At 34.8% G+C, this 16,898-nt stretch overlaps 2 protein-coding genes and 1 pseudogene across 3 annotated transcripts; 1 reads left to right on the top strand and 2 right to left on the bottom strand.

Annotated features, from left to right (window-relative positions):
- Positions 1–397: 397 nt before the first annotated feature.
- On the bottom strand, positions 398–1,742 carry LOC139864144 (uncharacterized). The gene is made up of 2 exons (XM_071852732.1): positions 1,685–1,742; positions 398–1,428 (listed from the first exon to the last, which is right to left on the bottom strand). Exons 1-2 carry the CDS (start codon positions 1,740–1,742, stop codon positions 398–400), a joined length of 1,089 nt encoding a protein of 362 aa, XP_071708833.1.
- Positions 1,743–1,749: 7 nt separating this feature from the next.
- On the top strand, positions 1,750–4,739 carry LOC139864145 (serine carboxypeptidase-like 7; annotated as a pseudogene).
- Positions 4,740–5,467: 728 nt separating this feature from the next.
- On the bottom strand, positions 5,468–14,700 carry LOC139864833 (protein transport protein SEC31 homolog B-like). Of its 2 annotated transcripts, none has more exons than XM_071853403.1 (22): positions 14,180–14,700; positions 13,357–13,411; positions 13,146–13,268; positions 11,759–11,855; positions 11,644–11,680; positions 11,430–11,535; positions 11,289–11,346; positions 10,184–10,281; positions 9,943–10,062; positions 9,777–9,819; positions 9,448–9,554; positions 9,244–9,371; positions 8,259–8,790; positions 8,057–8,149; positions 7,723–7,908; positions 7,345–7,558; positions 7,120–7,235; positions 6,877–6,999; positions 6,655–6,783; positions 6,303–6,564; positions 5,973–6,211; positions 5,468–5,808 (listed from the first exon to the last, which is right to left on the bottom strand). In XM_071853403.1, exons 1-22 carry the CDS (start codon positions 14,506–14,508, stop codon positions 5,719–5,721), a joined length of 3,285 nt encoding a protein of 1,094 aa, XP_071709504.1. In that variant the 5' UTR covers positions 14,509–14,700; the 3' UTR covers positions 5,468–5,718. The 2 variants fall into 2 exon arrangements, with proteins under 2 accessions (XP_071709504.1, XP_071709503.1); XM_071853402.1 differs by having other exon boundaries at positions 6,303–6,570; positions 14,180–14,699.
- Between the last annotated feature and the right edge of the window lie 2,198 nt (positions 14,701–16,898).

A 16,898-nucleotide genomic window follows, 5' to 3' on the forward strand; every position in this document is an offset into this window, starting at 1 on the left:
TGTGTTTTTTGTCTGGGGACAATTAATCTGGGACGGAGGGAGTATAATATTTGTTGATATGCCTGCTGGCACTGGATTTGCCTATGCAACAACAAAAGAAGCATCGATTAGCAGTGACAGTATTGTGGCAAAACAAGCTAACGAGTTTCTTAAAAAGGTCTTAAACATACAATCTTTTTTTTTTTTTTAAAGCAAGAAGATGAACTATGTATTACTCACGAAGATTATGTACAATATCACTGGGCATTTATTTACAAACATACTATATGTCCAGGAAGCTCAACAAATACATCCATTAGACTGAGATAGCCTAGAGGAAGTGTTACAGCAACGAAACCGAAGTAAAAACAAGACAAAATTAATCTAGAAAAGTATAAGGACTAGTAAGCCACGATTGTCAATCAATATCTTTCCCTTTGATTCGACCCGAGATCCAATCATATGACAAAACTTGTATCTCGTTTAGGATCACCGGGGCACACGAGCTTTTATTTTTGAACACCGCCGTATTCCGATTCTTCCAAATAGTATAAGCACAAACCCATTCGACGGCTTGCCATATTTTTGAACCAAGACTCGACATATTTTGAGGTGCTTTGCCACGAAGTATATCATTTAAGCCAGGATTTGCTAGATTACCAAAGCCCCACCATTTGAAAACCCGAGACCAAATCTCCACCGAAAGCTTGCACGAGATTAAAGAATGTTCTACCGATTCGATATCGCCATCACAAACGGGGCATCTAATAGAGTGAAGGTCGATACCCCGCTTATCAAGCTCAACCCTTACCGGTAGCCTCTTCCTTAATGCCCTCCAAACAAAGACTTCCAACTTTTTAGGAACAAGCGTATTTCTCAAGGTTTCGTGTGACCCCACAATAGAATTCTCTAATAAATGAGCATCAATAATACGAGCTAAAGATTTAACAGTAAAAATACCATTTGACACGAGATTCCATTTCCAAGTTATTTGTGGGCTGAATGTTACATTAACTGACGAAAGAAGCTTACTAATCTCATCAAGTTCTCCCAATGTTCTCCCTGTAGGCTGCCTCACCCAATTCCCGACAAGCTGCGCGACATTGCTTTCTGATACCACCACACGGTCTTTGACAGTAGCATCCGGGTTGCTTTCCAATCTAAAAATTCTTGGGAATATGTTTTTAAAACAGTCAGAGCCGCACCACGAGTCTTTCCAAAAGGATGTTGAGCTTCCATCTCCAATTGACTTTGTGAAAGAGCTTTTGAAGGAAATCTGCAAATTCTCGATATGATTGCCTGCAAGAATGATGTTATGCCAAATGCCTACGGATGGAATATGAGCACGCCCATCTTCCGCCCGTAAGCCACCGTCAATTCCATGAATGCTTTGAATAATTTTGGTCCACAAACAGTTGGTCTCGGTTTTAAACCTCCACCACCATTTGCCTAAAAGCGCTAGATTTTTACTTTTAAGCGAACCAATGTTTAACCCCCCATCCCCGTAAGGTAACAAAGTAGTGTCCCATTTTACCCAGAAAATTTTTGTGCCCGATAAATCCCCGCCCCAAAAAAATTTTCGTCTCACACTCTCGAGCAAGTTAAGCACACAGGACGGGGCACGAAAATTGTGTTAAACATACAATCTTTTTTATTTGTGTTAAATTCAAGATTTTCATAACGAAAATTGTTTTATTTGATGTACAACAGTTTCTTATCGACCATCCTAAGTTTATATCGAATCCATTATACATATCGGGCATTTCTTACATGGGCATCGTTACACCTATCATTACTCTAGAAGTGTACAATGGTAATAATCTTAATTTGTTGGTTCATTGAATTATTATAAATTTATAAGTTGTGATCTCTAAACACTCTTGTTTGTAGCTAATGAACGAGGCGATCAACCAGCATTGAATATTCAAGTAAATGACTCACAATGCAAACCTCACAACTTCATCTTTAAATATAAAAATATATAACTAATAACTAATCTCGATTTCTTGAATGTAGGGTTACATTCTTTGCAGCCCTCTCACAGATAAATTTATGGATTTCAATTATCGAGTTGAATATGCTCATCGTATGGCTCTGATATCTGATGGTATATATAAGGTAACTCAATCATGTTAAACAAATCGTCATTTTACTTGGTATAAGTTTTACTTGCAGTTACTTTGATTTTAATTACCAGTCGGCAGTAGAAAATTGTCATGGCGATTATGTGAACACTACTGCTACAGCAAACTCGTTATGCTTAAACAGTCTTCAAAAATACCCTGGAGTAGAGAGGGGGATGAATTTCCTTTCCCGTGGGTGGAGAATTCTCTCGACTCGTGGTAACAGAAACGACTTCTCTTCTAGTTTAGGGTAGAGGAAGGATTATCTACATCTTACCTCCCCCATACCTCGCAGGCGCGGGATTGGGTATTGTTGTTGTTGTTGTTGTTGTTGTAGTCTTCAAAAATACGAGGAGGTAATTAATTTAATTGTGATGATTTTTAAAATATCTTAGCTTCCTAAAATATGTAACCATTTAGATTTATCTTAAATTTCAGTGCACAAGCAAAATCAACATCAAAAATATTTTAGATCCACTTTGTGATAATGACGATTTGAAGCCGTATTGCCCAGTAATCCTCAATCTCAGTTTGTTAACATAAACACAACAAATATGGTTGTGAAGACGATGACACTTTCGTGTTTTTAATGTTTGTTTTTAGGAGTACTATTATGATTTTATAATATATTGGGCAAACGATAAGGCTGTGCAAGAAGCTCTTAATATACGTGAGGTACGTCGACTTGATTTGATGCGCCATGAACGAGGTACGAATTCAGGATGATTATTAAGCTGTATTCAACGCTATGCGTGTAGGGAACGATAGGAAAATGGGAGTTGTTCAACACAACGTTGCATTATCTTGAAGGGAAAAATGACACAGAATCATATATTCATATGATATCTTTAGTAGTTTTGCCTACCATAAGAAACTTGTTAGTAAAACTTGTCAAGCTCTAATCTTCAGGTAATCTTTTAATCGAAATTATAAATGTATAAATACTTAATGGTCAAAGAGCCCAAAAGGTAACATAATGTTGTTGCGTCTAGGCAGTGGCGGAACATAGGGTAACCCAAAAGGGGTACCCGCCCCACCTGGATTTAGGGGGGAAAAAATTTACACTAAATTTTTTTATATAATCAAAAAATAAGGTTTTTTTTTAATGTTTACCTCTGTCATTAGTTTTGCGCCACTTGTGAGCGGGTTCAAGTTCCGCCGCTGCGTCTAGGTAGTGACGATGTTGCTATCATGTGACAATATTACCCCAAATTTCAAATTTTCATATTTTAATCTTTTTGGACAAAAAAAAAAAAAACATACTCCTTTTAATTTTAAGGCATCTAGAACAGTTATATTACCTTAACCAGTAACTTTAGTAATGTACGTGACAATTTAAATTTTTTTTTTTTTTTTTTTTTTTTTTTTTTGTAGTGGTGATCATGGTATGACATTTCCATATGTTGGAGTTGAGCAATGGATAGCTGCTCTAAATCTTGGATTAGATAAGCCATGGGAACCATTCTATGTTGGTGATCAAGTCGGAGGGTGAGATATATTCGAATACAATCTTTATGTGTTACTTGATTAAAACTTAAAAGTATCGATTGATTTTCATGGTTGTTTTTGTAGATATGAAATGACATATGCACAAGATAATTTCTCAATGAGTTATGCTACAATTAAGGTAAGTTACATCCCACTTTTTGTCACGATCGTGTTATTTTATATGGTTATATAAGTAGGGATGGTAAAAAGGACCCGTACCATCCGAAACCTTACACTTTTTGGCTGGATTTCGGTCCGGGTATTCAGGTATATGGCCATGTATGAGGATGATTTTAATTTTTTGCGGGTTTGGGTCTCGGGACTGGTTTGGAAAAAAAATCATAAAATTCAATAACAATAATAATTTAAGCTACAATGTGGTATTGTAGTGTTTGATATTTATATATAGTCATTTAGATTCTGTACTCATTTTAATATTAATATATTTAATATATAATACCATTATTGAAACAAAAATAGAAATATGTAAATGGTGAATGAAATGACTAACAACGGGGATATAACGACATTCTATAACAGCGGAAAAACTCTTTACCCGAGAGTTAATAAGTAAATGGAGATCCCCATTTACCCATAGGGAAACCCGATAACCCGATATTTAGTAACTAAATGAGGACCCGACGGGTATGAGTCCAGGTTGGGGACAGGGTTTCTTAGTCGAATGCGGTTCATTAAACTTCACCATTCTAACATCGAAGCAAATAAATTCTTATAAAAAAGACATTCGACCCCTTGCATGCTCGTTTCTACCATATAAATGTTTGCCATAGCATCTTTTATATATACAGTATGTATATATAAATGCTAAGTGAACTTGGAATTGTATAGGGTGCGAGTCATTCAGTGGCACAGTACAAGCCGAAAGAAGCTATGGTTCTATTACAGAAGTGGCTTGCTAAGAAGACATATTCAAGCGCCATGTAAAACATCATCATTTAAGTCCATGATTCATGTGGTCCATATCTGTCAAAGTTTAGTTCTCTGTTTTGATGATGCTATCAACAGAGGGAAAAAAAAAAAAAAATGAGGAGACTATTAGTTGGTATTTGGTCGAGATTAAGATCATATTTGTTGTTTTTTTTTCTATTATTATTTTGTGTGTATAATAAATAAAAATGTACTAATAGCGTGGTGTCAAGAAAAAGTTGAGTTCTTCAGTCATCACATAAGAATGTTTCAAGATGAAGTAATAACGTAATGCTAAAGTGAATCTGTCTCTACAATTTCTCGTTCATCCATTGGGAATCAGATTAAAAACAAACGAGGTTACCGACCTTTCTTGGGTGTCTGAAGGTCTCGAGTTCGAGTCTGAATTGAGGATTTCATAATGCAATTTGTTTTGCAATTGGTTATGACCTTAACACCGTTCAAAAACAAACGAGGCATATAATTTAAATATTAATCGATAATGTCTAACTCGAAGTTCCGGAGACTGCACATATACACAAAATTACATAAAATAGTTATAAATGGACTAGGCATTATTATTGATTTATGCATTTGAGATTTGAATACAAAATTGTTGATGATCATACAGTTTTTATTGTTGATATGTTGATTGAAACTAACATAATTAAATGTGAAATGAATTTACAAATGTCAGCAGCTGGCAAAGTTATGCCTAATGAAAAGAGGGTTTAGTCCTGAACTTTTTAATATTTGCAAAGCAATTAAAAATGCATTTATTTTGTTAATAAAACAGCACATTATCTATCATCAGATGTTTGAACCAGGTGAACCTAACATCTAACCTTCACATCGGCTTTATGAAACATTTGTAAAATCAAGTGTACAGAGGAGGGTGTGGTACTAAGTATGCAACTGACAATGAAAGAAAAATAAAAATAAAGTCAGTATTGACAAAAATTATGTCATCTATTAATCAGGAAAACCAATTCTAGCCTCCATACACCAACAAGATAACCAAAACACCATATAAATCAATCAAACATCTTGGGACCTAACTGCTTTATAAAAAAATTCAAACAAGTACGAAAAATAATAATGAAACCAAGCGATATCCTCAGGTTTGTAAAATGAAGTGACAAGTACTAAACTCTTTAAGACAGTTGTATGACCAATTTCTTGTGTACAAAAAAACCATGGTTTATCTGACAGTCTGCCTAATTTTGATCATTCTCTTCAAAGTTGCTAACCAGAAGCTGCACTCATCCCAGTCACTTGTGGTAAGATCAACCTATTACAGAAAAATAGTACCAATTTTAATAACTCAACTTGGTCTGTAAAATGATACCTGGATTTTAAAATCAAAATTGTCTAACATCTCTTTTTTTAATTGAATTCGTCCTCTATTTTATCCACAAAAGGGTTGATTCGAGTTTTGATAGTGTAAAATGATACCTGGATTTTAAGGGCGGTAGCAAAGTCACCACGATCCAAAGACTGACAGAGTTGCACAAGTTTTTCAGAAGCATTTTTAGATATATCACCACTATTTAATTTGGCAAACAATGCACCAATTTTCTTTGAATTATCATCTATTTCCCGCTTCTTTGCTGGAGGAGCATTCGAGCCTCCTAATGCTTCTGATGTCTCGTTATAAAGTCTGGTCAAGGTTCCAATAACTGGCCTTTGCTGGGCTGAATACATAATGTTAAAGATCATGTTAGGTTCGTTTTACCACATTTCATGTCAAAAAATTTGTAACTTTCAACAAAATTATGAGATGACCTGGCACAGTTGACACATCAGCAGTTTGTACAGCTGGAGGAGCTGCAGGAGGTGCAACGGGAGCTGGAGGAGTAGCCGGTTGCATTTGAGCTGATGAAGTTCTTATTAATCCTGTTGTATCGTTTGATGGCATGAATCCCCTCACTGGTGGGGTCACACCCTGTGATATCCTTGGCCCAGTCGTTGGAACCATTGGAGATGGAACCGGGCCAAGCGAAACAGGTCCAGGTGGTCCAGGTTGGTAACTAGGATTTGCATTACCCTGAGACTGATAATGCATCGTTAGATTTTTTTAACAGTTAGGATTGTTAAGAGTTTAATAAAAGAATAAAAGAAAATTATATGCACGCACAGGATATAACTGTGAACCCAATGTGGGAGGCTGCTGATATTGGTCTGCATTTCTCATGATCGGAGGGGTTGATGGAACAAAAGCTCTTGGTGCAGGTTGAGTTGTAACTGGAGGTGGATTAAATCCCGCCTAAAATAGCACATGAAATGCAAACAAAATCATTAATAGTTATTGCAAGAAGTGTAAAAAATCAATAACTTTGAAATTTAGTTATGTACGTACCTGTGGAATTTGAGGTGCAGCAGATGGAACAAACATAGAAGGTTGTGGCTGTTGTTGATATTGAGTATTGTATAAAGGAGCAGGTGGTTGTTGATAACTTTCACGTTGATAAGAACTCTCAGCCTACAAAGAAACCATATTCAAAAACTCATCAACAAATTTTTTTTAAAAAAAAATACCCTAGCGTTTTGTATATATAGGTTGATTAAGGTGTGTGAATTAAAGTAGGCCCAGTAAAGAAACCTGATAATAATTTCTAGTAGAGTCTACAACAGAGTTTGTTTGCTGGTTTGCACCATATACAGCACTCATCTGTGGTTGAGGGTGAGCAAAATTTGCAGAACCTGTTGCCTCTGTCTCTGTATAAGCAAACAGACAACGAATTTACAGAAGCATGAAGAACATAAGAGCATTGTTCAAAGTAAATATTATAATAAAAGTGATCAAGTAATCTAGGACAATACAGACCTGGTTCATATGAGAAGGCTATTCGATCTCTTAAGATGACAAGTTCAGGAGACAAATCCTCGGTGCCCATTAGCTTCAGATATTCCATAGCCGTTGTTAGTAGTCCTTGACTTGCTAATATCTCAGCATACCTTTCAACAAGTTTGCATAAAGAAGCACTGAATCTCTTTTGTCCAGTGGCTAAAGCAAGAACCACAGTCTTCTCCATTAAATCCTAATGCAAGAAAAACCTTCGATTATAGATTTTCTGATAACATGCAATAAAACGTTTTTCATGAAGTAAAATTGTAAACCAAACACCTATCAACAACAAAGATTGCCCAACAACCAGAAAACAAACCAAATGAAATGGTCCTATTTCCTGAACTTGTAGCTTACCTGAAGAAGGTTAACGTAGGACTCTCCCTTGTGCTCAGTGGTTACATTCTTGGACCAAATTTCAACCGTTTTATCAATGTTTCCAGCGCAAATGTAACAAAGAGTTGCAGCTAATGTATTACCAGCAGCTACAAGCCTAGATGCAAGGGTATCACAAAGTAAAGTCCACTCTTCCCTTTGCGCAAACTGTTAAGGAACACGCATAATCAATTCGTGAGGTTAGAATACTCAACAGTGCATAATCACCAGAAAAAAATCTTTTCCAACATTCAAAATTAGTTGAGTTGATGTTGTATCTCATAAGATGTAGGTTTATATACTTTAGGAAACTTACAGTGCATAGGAGAGCAAGAGTTTCCTTCCAGGATTTCAGGGGCCGAGTATTCACTAGACTAACAAGGTCGTTATTTACCATTGCAGCAACAACCTTCACTCAAAGACAACGTATAGATACTATATTAAACCGGGGAGAAATTAACAAAAAAGAAGGTAAATTTAGTTGATAGCAAACAGATGGCGAGATAAAAGACAGTTACCTTCAAATAGGGAGTACGGTTCTTCTTAAGGTATTGATCACGTGTGGTCTCCCACAAGGATGAACCACCAACTTGTGCAATAACTAAAGCATCTGCCATCTTATCTGCAGCTATGCACTGTGCAACAGCACCCTTGTAATCTCCAACTACCAAAGCACATTGTACAGCATCATTAAACGTAACGTCACCTTGTAAATCACCTTCTTTTGTTGGTTCTTCAACAAATGGAGCAGATTGTTCAGTGTTCTTTCCAGGTGTTGAGACGGGTGTCTCACATTTAGGACTTGGAAGATTGTTAAAGAAATCCTCCCCATTATCAAACAATTGGTTGTCACCCACAAATCCTTCTTTCACTGTTTCATGTTCTTCAAATTTGAGGGAATTAATGTTCTGAGATAGATCTTGAACACTATCACTCACTTCTTCTGCAGGTAAACTGAAGCCAAGGTGGTTCAATAGCTTTGTCCTTGCAGTTCCATCATCTTCAAACATCACCTTCAAGAATCCCCATGTTTCTCTTTCTTCCTCAGATCTGCAACAAAATTCATATCTATTCAGAATAAGGTGGGCGGGTTGAGTACAAACTGAATGGGTCAAGAAACGTTTGAAAGGCGTGGCAAATTTTTATGCGGGTCAAAATGGCCACTAGATTTGCCTAGAAACATTTTTTGTCCATTGTCAATTGTATATACATGGATAATGTGTTAACTGTGATCACAATCACTATTATTACAACACTATCCTAATTATGAGTATAACGGTTTAGGAGGTCGTATGCATTACAATAAACATTGGGTCACTGTCAACTCATAACCTATTTGACATTTTGACCTATTTTACTTGTTCTTCTTTCAGCACAATCTGTTTTATTGAATCCCATGTGAAATGTAACACAGTCCAAATCAACCCATTCATAAGCAAATGGTTCGAAATTGCCACCTCGCTAGGAAAGGATATGTAAGTGATTCTAGTTAAGAAAACATACTCAGACTGTTGAGATTTTTGGTCACATAGAACCCTTAAAGTAGATTTATCTCCACTCCGCATTGCAGCTTCAAATTCAGATGAAGTACTCACTAAGTTGTGCTCAGTAACCAAGTCATGCACATTAACCTGAAAAACAGGGAAATAAAGTGAGATAATAAGCTTATTTGAAGGAAAAGACAGCATAAGCACACACTATAAATACCTCTGAAGGTCCAGATGAACCATTTGAGTGAAACGAAACAAGCTTGCCACCAAAACCAAACGAAACTCCAGCTTTACGTTGGTACCATTTTGGCGCTTTTAAAGGTGCTGCACAACAAGGACCATATGTAAACATTGGTGCCGAGTTATACATAAGAAAAAACTGATATATGGAGTTTTCTGCTCTCATCAATCATTATTTTATGATCTAAATTATCTAAAATTGGTAATTAGTAATACTATAGAAATAATTAAATACATAAAAGTTTAAGAGCATCAATACATTTTACATTATATAGAGTATCATCCTACGATGAAGAGAAGCAATACCTGCGCCATAATAATTCTCACCAGCACCATGTCGAGCACATGCCTATACAAAAAACAAGTGTGAACTTATTGCCATAGTATATATACGCTAATATGTTTGTTTGAATTAGGAGTAGAAAGTAAAAATGTATTGAATAAAAAACGAGGTGGATAAAACAGTGTCAACCTCAATATTATAAATGCCGATTTTTCCATCAAATGAAGATGCTGATATGACTCCTGGTATCTTGGGATACCAATGCACATCAAAATTCCAATTGGTTCCAGCTGGAAGTTCAGAGACAATCTGAAAAAAAATTAAAAAAATAAGAAACAGAGCTTATATACTCAAAGAATCAGGAGCTACAATTAGATGTTCATTATGTAAAATTATCAGTCTGAAACAGCTTAAAGAAAGATTTACAGACCTCGCCAGAATTAGTGTCCCAGCAAATAGTGCGGTTATCTTTGGCACAGGTAAGTAAATAGGAGCTATCACTCGGACACCACGACATCGCAACCACACCTGGTACAGTTGTAAATAGTAAGAGAAGTTAGAAGTAACTTTTTTAGAAAATGTTACATAACTGCAAACTTAAATCATTCCACACACACGCACACGTATCCTGCAATAATAATGCAAAATAGCCACGTGAGGACTATATCTTAGCAGATAGAGAATGTAAGAGATGATTTCCCATTATTTAGGCTAGTAAGGTAATTGATTTTTGTTCTTTTCCCATATGAGAGAAGCAGGCATTTAGTCAGGCTAAATCATAACTTATCACATTTTGATTCAACTCATAACAGAATTTTTTTTGTTTAAACATGTCAGTATAAAAAAGAATAGCTTATTGTGCATATTAGCTTTGATAATAGCTTATTGTGCATATTAGCTTTGATTCTTTGTATACAAACACATACCTTCAAAAATGATAAAAAAAAACAAAATATAAAAATTTGGACATCTACAAGATCCTGTATTATGTTATACATTGGTCAGAAATATCTAACTAAAACACAGAAAATTTTGTTAAAAAACATGCCAGACCTGAGTAGACCCAAATCAAACAGTAATCTAGGAAATTCATTCTCACTTGATGTAATATTTTTAGTGCTGCAAACTGTAATTAATCGTGTTCTCTTGGTAGAATAGTTCATATACGAATAAACAGACACTAATCTTGACAATTATGCTCAAGTTCAAACATGGTCAAATGGTAAAAGTTTCATGTCCATCATTATTACAAAATACCATCCTAGAAGGAATTACAATTCCTCGAAGTTCAGAAATCTGGCCCCATAGAAAACTAAGTAAAAAAAAAAAGTACTATAAAGCCAATCACACTCTTTGGTCTACAAATTTGACGCGAAGGGGCTTTAACATATGTATAAATGATTGGTAGTGTTTCCTAAATCGTGCTATTATAAAAGAACACAAGGAATAAGTTATTTGTACACATTCAATTGTTGACAAGAGGTTAAGTATTCATGTAACCTTGTCAAATGCTTGATATTTGAGAACCATCATACCTTTACTGTGACCTACCAACTCACGCAATGGTGACATTGTGTTCCGCATATCCCATATCTGGATGCCAAAGCAATAGCAAATTATATAAAACGCACATTCTACATGTAGATTCAGTAAAAAATATAAACCAAATTTAGTACCCTCAAAGAAGGTGAAGTATCATCATCTGAAGCAACAACCAGCTGAGTGGCAAAATCAGGGTGCCACTGTAAAACAGAGCATCGTCTTCTAACTGAATCTGAAAAACTGTAAATTGAAAGTTCATGTGTTATTGTATATGAATTCATAAAAAAAAAAAAAACCAAAAAAGCATATTAATTTATACCAAAGTTGCATCTGATTCCATATGCTTACCTTATAATTGGTTTTTGCTTCCTAAGGTCCCAGACCACTGAGATCACAAAACATAGAACATAAATCTCCCAAAACATAAATTGGCTTAACAAAACATAGTGGTTTTTATCCATACCAGTTGCCCCATTAAAGGAAGTGGATGCCAAGATAGGTTGAACTTTCTTGTTCCACGACAAAAATGATATTTCGCCCTGTTTGGCTGATGCACTTCCCTGCATACAGAGGTTTTTATAAAAAGATTAAAGTATGATGTGAAACATGTGAGGTAAATATAAGTAAACACACAAGAAACATATAAATTTGGGCAAATCAACAAAACCACTCGAAGGATAAGAGGTCCAGTAAATGAGCATCCACTAAAAACATAACTTCTTAATTAGTCTTCAACACACAATTTAGTACTCACGAACTCGCAACTTCATTAAAAAAATTATGTGAAAGTAGCAACCTAGACAGGAGAGAAAAGCTGTAGACTCACGTATAATAATACTAAAAATAGCCTCAAACAGCCGATATTTAGAGTATAAATGACATTTAACCATTAGCTCCCATTAGACAAACTCCTCTATATATTTTAAGGTTCCTTTTTGATGTTTGATTGTGTGTTTACAAAGGCCTTTGGCCTAATGGTATGTGAGGAGCCCGCCAACCAAAATATTCTGGATTCAAGAAACCATGTATATATGTGTGTGATTGTACTTATTATGTGGATTAATATTAATATGTTGCATAAATAAGATACTACACGTTAAAACCCATTTCCTCATGATATCTGTTGTTAGTCCCGTAACATGATAAGATAATTAAGTTGAAACTGACAAATGACAATAACTGAGCAAGTGTAAGTAATTATTAAAGTAATTATGCTCCTACTATCTTGCCATCATGTTGTACTTCATACAGATTCAGTATCAACTAAAATCACTATTAAGGCTACAAAAACAGTCATTAATGGGAACAGTCCTTGTTGTAATATCTGCCGATATACTTTAGTATCAGTGTATACAATAGGGATGAGAACCATTTGGAAAGAAGTCCCACCCTCATAAAATATGATCATGTATACAAATATATAACTACAGAAGGGGTTGAGCACAAAAAGCGCATACATCTGACAGTTATGACCAACCGACATATAAACCATCCAACAGATTAACTGACTACAAACTACACCATAACTGAGCCCAGAACCTGAAACAACCTAAGAAGCACGTAAGGAGTTGACCACTGACTATACATACCCATATAAAAATTAAGGAACAGGCTCACATATTATATGTTGTCCATGGAAATAGTTCAGTCAGATAAATAAAGTGACGGTAGTAGTTAGGATGATCCTATTTACTACAAGAGACACAAAAATATTACACATATTCTTCTTCTTTACTATAAGAGTGCAGGTTAGGCAACACCAATAAACTACTGCTATGGGATGGTTCTATTAACCAAAACTTTTAAAGTAGTTATGTGAATGCAGATCGATTTTATCAAAATTTTCATACCTTAAGAGGAGGAAAATGTGTAGGTTCTGCTGGATTAGAAATATCCCATATACATATTTCCCCTTCTTCTGCACCAGAAGCAAGATGATTGGGTGACAAACTACTGAACTCAAGACCACGAACCTGAAAGGAAAAAGAGAGAACTGATGCAGTGTACATACACGAGGGATCATCTTACATGCAATAAAAAAAACAGAAATTGTAAACTTACAGGCCCTCTGTGTCTTGACAATTGTTGAATAAGAGCGCCCTCATTTTCTTCTGAACTGTAGTCAGTAAAGATTAATAGCATATAAGGCTTTCGTAAATTAACAAAAAAAGCTTCATGCCTTAGTATCACTGTCATGATTTGTTTGTGAGTTAATTACGAAAAAACAGCTACAAAGCACAAGCAACAGAAAAAAAAATATCTCCAGTAGAGTCACCAAATGAATTATTTCCAACTACCAACTAGAAAATACATTGCATGGCAAGGAAGATTAGATTTTGGCACTTTAATTTTCTTTTTATAGAGGAAAGTTCTTATCTTATTAGTGACACTACCAATATCTAACAGACATCATTCATGAACCTTAATCAAAGAAAACGATGTATTGAATTTCCTATATACTTGCTATCTTCTCACACGTAAAATAGGAATGCTATACTATCCAAACATGTTATCTCCATTTTCATTAAAAAAAAACGAAAGAAACTACTTCCTGTCTTTTAATTCAAGCATAGAAATGTACATTTTTGCAGCTTATAGCGAATCAATGCAAATATCATTCGAAAACAAACATCGTAGTAACTACTGTGCAACTCTGTGTCTTTAAAGTTCATATGAAATAAAAAAATAAAAAAATACTCTTTTAATACAGATCCAGTTAAGCTACTACATTATCTTTTCATAAGATGTCACATTGCAAATTACAGTACATAATTACTTAACAAATCTAACAGATCAAATATATAGATACAGACGAATATACAAATTAAATATATAGGAATAGGAATTGAGAGTATCCAAAAATGAATGAATTAACTGAATTTACCTAATAAGTAACCGTGGATTCCAGATACCAATATTACCATCCACAAGACCACCAGCAACAAGACCGAGTGAAAATTCTTCAGAACCAGATATAGGAGATTTCCCCCATGATAACCGATTAAACGGTTCGGAGCTTGGTATTGCACCGACTAACGGAAGGTTACGATCGTCAGATTGGAAATCAAGTTGAAAGATTTCGAGATTTGCAGATGAGCTGAACGACATGTCAACAGCACCGGCCATAGTTCCGGAAGCAATTAACGGCGCGTCGGGAGCAAACGCCACCAATGCCGATCTGTTTACCTCTTTTATACAGGCGGATGTATCCATTTTTTTCAATTGATTGTGAATTGAAATTGAGAGATCTGAATAGCAGAGTTAGGGTTAGGGTTAGGGTTAGGGTTGTGATCGGAATTGGGAAATTGGTGATGAGAGAGAAAGAGATAATACAAATCTGTTACTTTAATTCTTGTTCATTCTGCGTTCATGTGGAAGTTATTTGTTTGGGGAGGACAGGGTTAGGGGAAAATAATAGGAGTACGTTTTATACAAAAACTTAAAATTTAAACTGTAAATGTAATATTATTATGTCATCGTTTTAAAATCTGACCATTAAAATGAATTCTCAACAGGATTCAACGGTTCAGATTAGATTAAGTGATTGATTAAACAAATATATCAACTCTTAAGCTACGAATTGACTTAATTATCTTTTCAAGTAATAAAACCAATACATACGATCGTAATTTCGCAAGTATTCAGATTCATCAGTTAACCTATTTGTGTGCATAAAACCTAGTTTTAATGTGTGTTGAATTAATTAATGTTAAATTATTATTTACGTATATTATTTTTATACTATTGTTAAATATTTAGTTAATATCGATTTACGGCTGGCTTGTGTCATTGTGTGTATTGTGGGTATGACATTTATGTGTCACGTTTTAGTCATTATATGTTTGACATCGTATTTATATATTTATATTTATTTATCTATTTATGTGGCATTTCCACCGTCATATGTCACATTTGACATTTCACTGCCACATTCAATCGTCACATTCCACTTTCACGAAAGGAAAGAAATATGTTGGCGGTAAATGAAATGACGAGAATGAAATGACAAGAAAAATTGTAGCCAAAAATAATCTTCAAATCCTTTATTCCAAATTTTAACTTTCATCCTAACTCTGAATGGAGATAATTCCGAGGTTGAAAGATTTTATGTGAATAGAGATATTTCCGGCAACCTATCGAAAAATAATTTGACTCATGAGGTCGTTGAGAATAATATGTCGGGTAGGGATAATTCATATTTTGAAAAAGATAACTTTGGAATTAGTGATAAGGATGGGGTGGCACCCAGGGTGTACGTTGGACGAAGAAGCGTTTTACTCTGATATGTATAACAGTGTTCTTCAAATACTAACTAATAGTGTACTAAATAATCCAAATCAAATTTTTTCAACTAAAGGGGACAAGTTGAAACCTTTTTTTTTCTGATGTACTGTTAAACAAGCATGTTGCAAGTACAAAGTCAACATCTCTCACAAATGTTCAAACCCCACAAGATGTATATTCTACTTTACCTTTTGTCAATTTCAAAACAAAAATAACACCTCCACCCCGTCTCCTGTCACCTTTTCTCCTTCAACTCTCCCATGTCCTACTAAACAGCGTTGGGCTCCATGTTCAACATTTTTAAACAATTTTCGAAAAGTCAAAGAACTTAAATTATATGAGGCGGGTCCAAAGTTAACTGCTCCCAAACCAAACTTGTCGAAAAGTGCAAAGAAAAAGAATTTAAAAGCAAACTATGAAAATCTTAATAAAGAGCCTTTTGAATCCTCTTCGTAAGTGGAGTCTGAAGATGACGATTCAAATGGGTTTAAAAGATGTAATAACTTCTCGAAAGAAATCAAAGCCAATTGGCCAATTAGTGAACACGAGTAAGCAATATGTTCAAATGAAAAATTATGACGAGTTCATAAATGGAATGAGGCAATAAGGTGAACCACACAATCCTACTCCTAAAAAGTAAGATTGTGTCAGCTTCATGAAATACGAGAGGCCGCGGTTGTAATGAACGGCGTCAGATTCATGCTTACCGATGTCAATTTTGGCTAACAATGGATTGCTACCACTGTAGAATATATACCAACCAATGTAAAAGTACTATTAATAAATGTCTACGCTGTAGTGACCCGAACTTTTCCATGTTTATATATATTAATTGAGATTGATATTTACATGATTAAATGTTTCCAACATGTTAAGCAATCAAACTTGTTAAGACTTGATTAATTGAAATATGTTTCATATAGACAATTGACCACCCAAGTTGACCGGCGATTCACGAACGTTAAAACTTGTAAAAACGACATGACGATATATATATGGATATACATATGGTTAACATGAGATTATGATAAGTAAGTATCTCCATAAGTATATTAACAATGAGTTATATACATATAAACAAGACTACTAACTTAAGGATTTCGAAACGAGACATATATCTAACGATTATCGTTGTAACGACATTTAAATGTATATATATCATATTAAGATATATTAATATATCATAATATCATGATAATATAATAATTTAACATCTCATTAGATATAATAAACAATGGGTTAACAACATTAATTGAGATCGTTAACTTAAAGGTTTCAAAACAACACTTACATGTAACGACTAACGATGACTTAACGAC

This window comes from Rutidosis leptorrhynchoides, chromosome 8 (assembly GCF_046630445.1).
Source record: "Rutidosis leptorrhynchoides isolate AG116_Rl617_1_P2 chromosome 8, CSIRO_AGI_Rlap_v1, whole genome shotgun sequence".
Taxonomy (NCBI): Eukaryota; Viridiplantae; Streptophyta; class Magnoliopsida; order Asterales; family Asteraceae; genus Rutidosis; species Rutidosis leptorrhynchoides.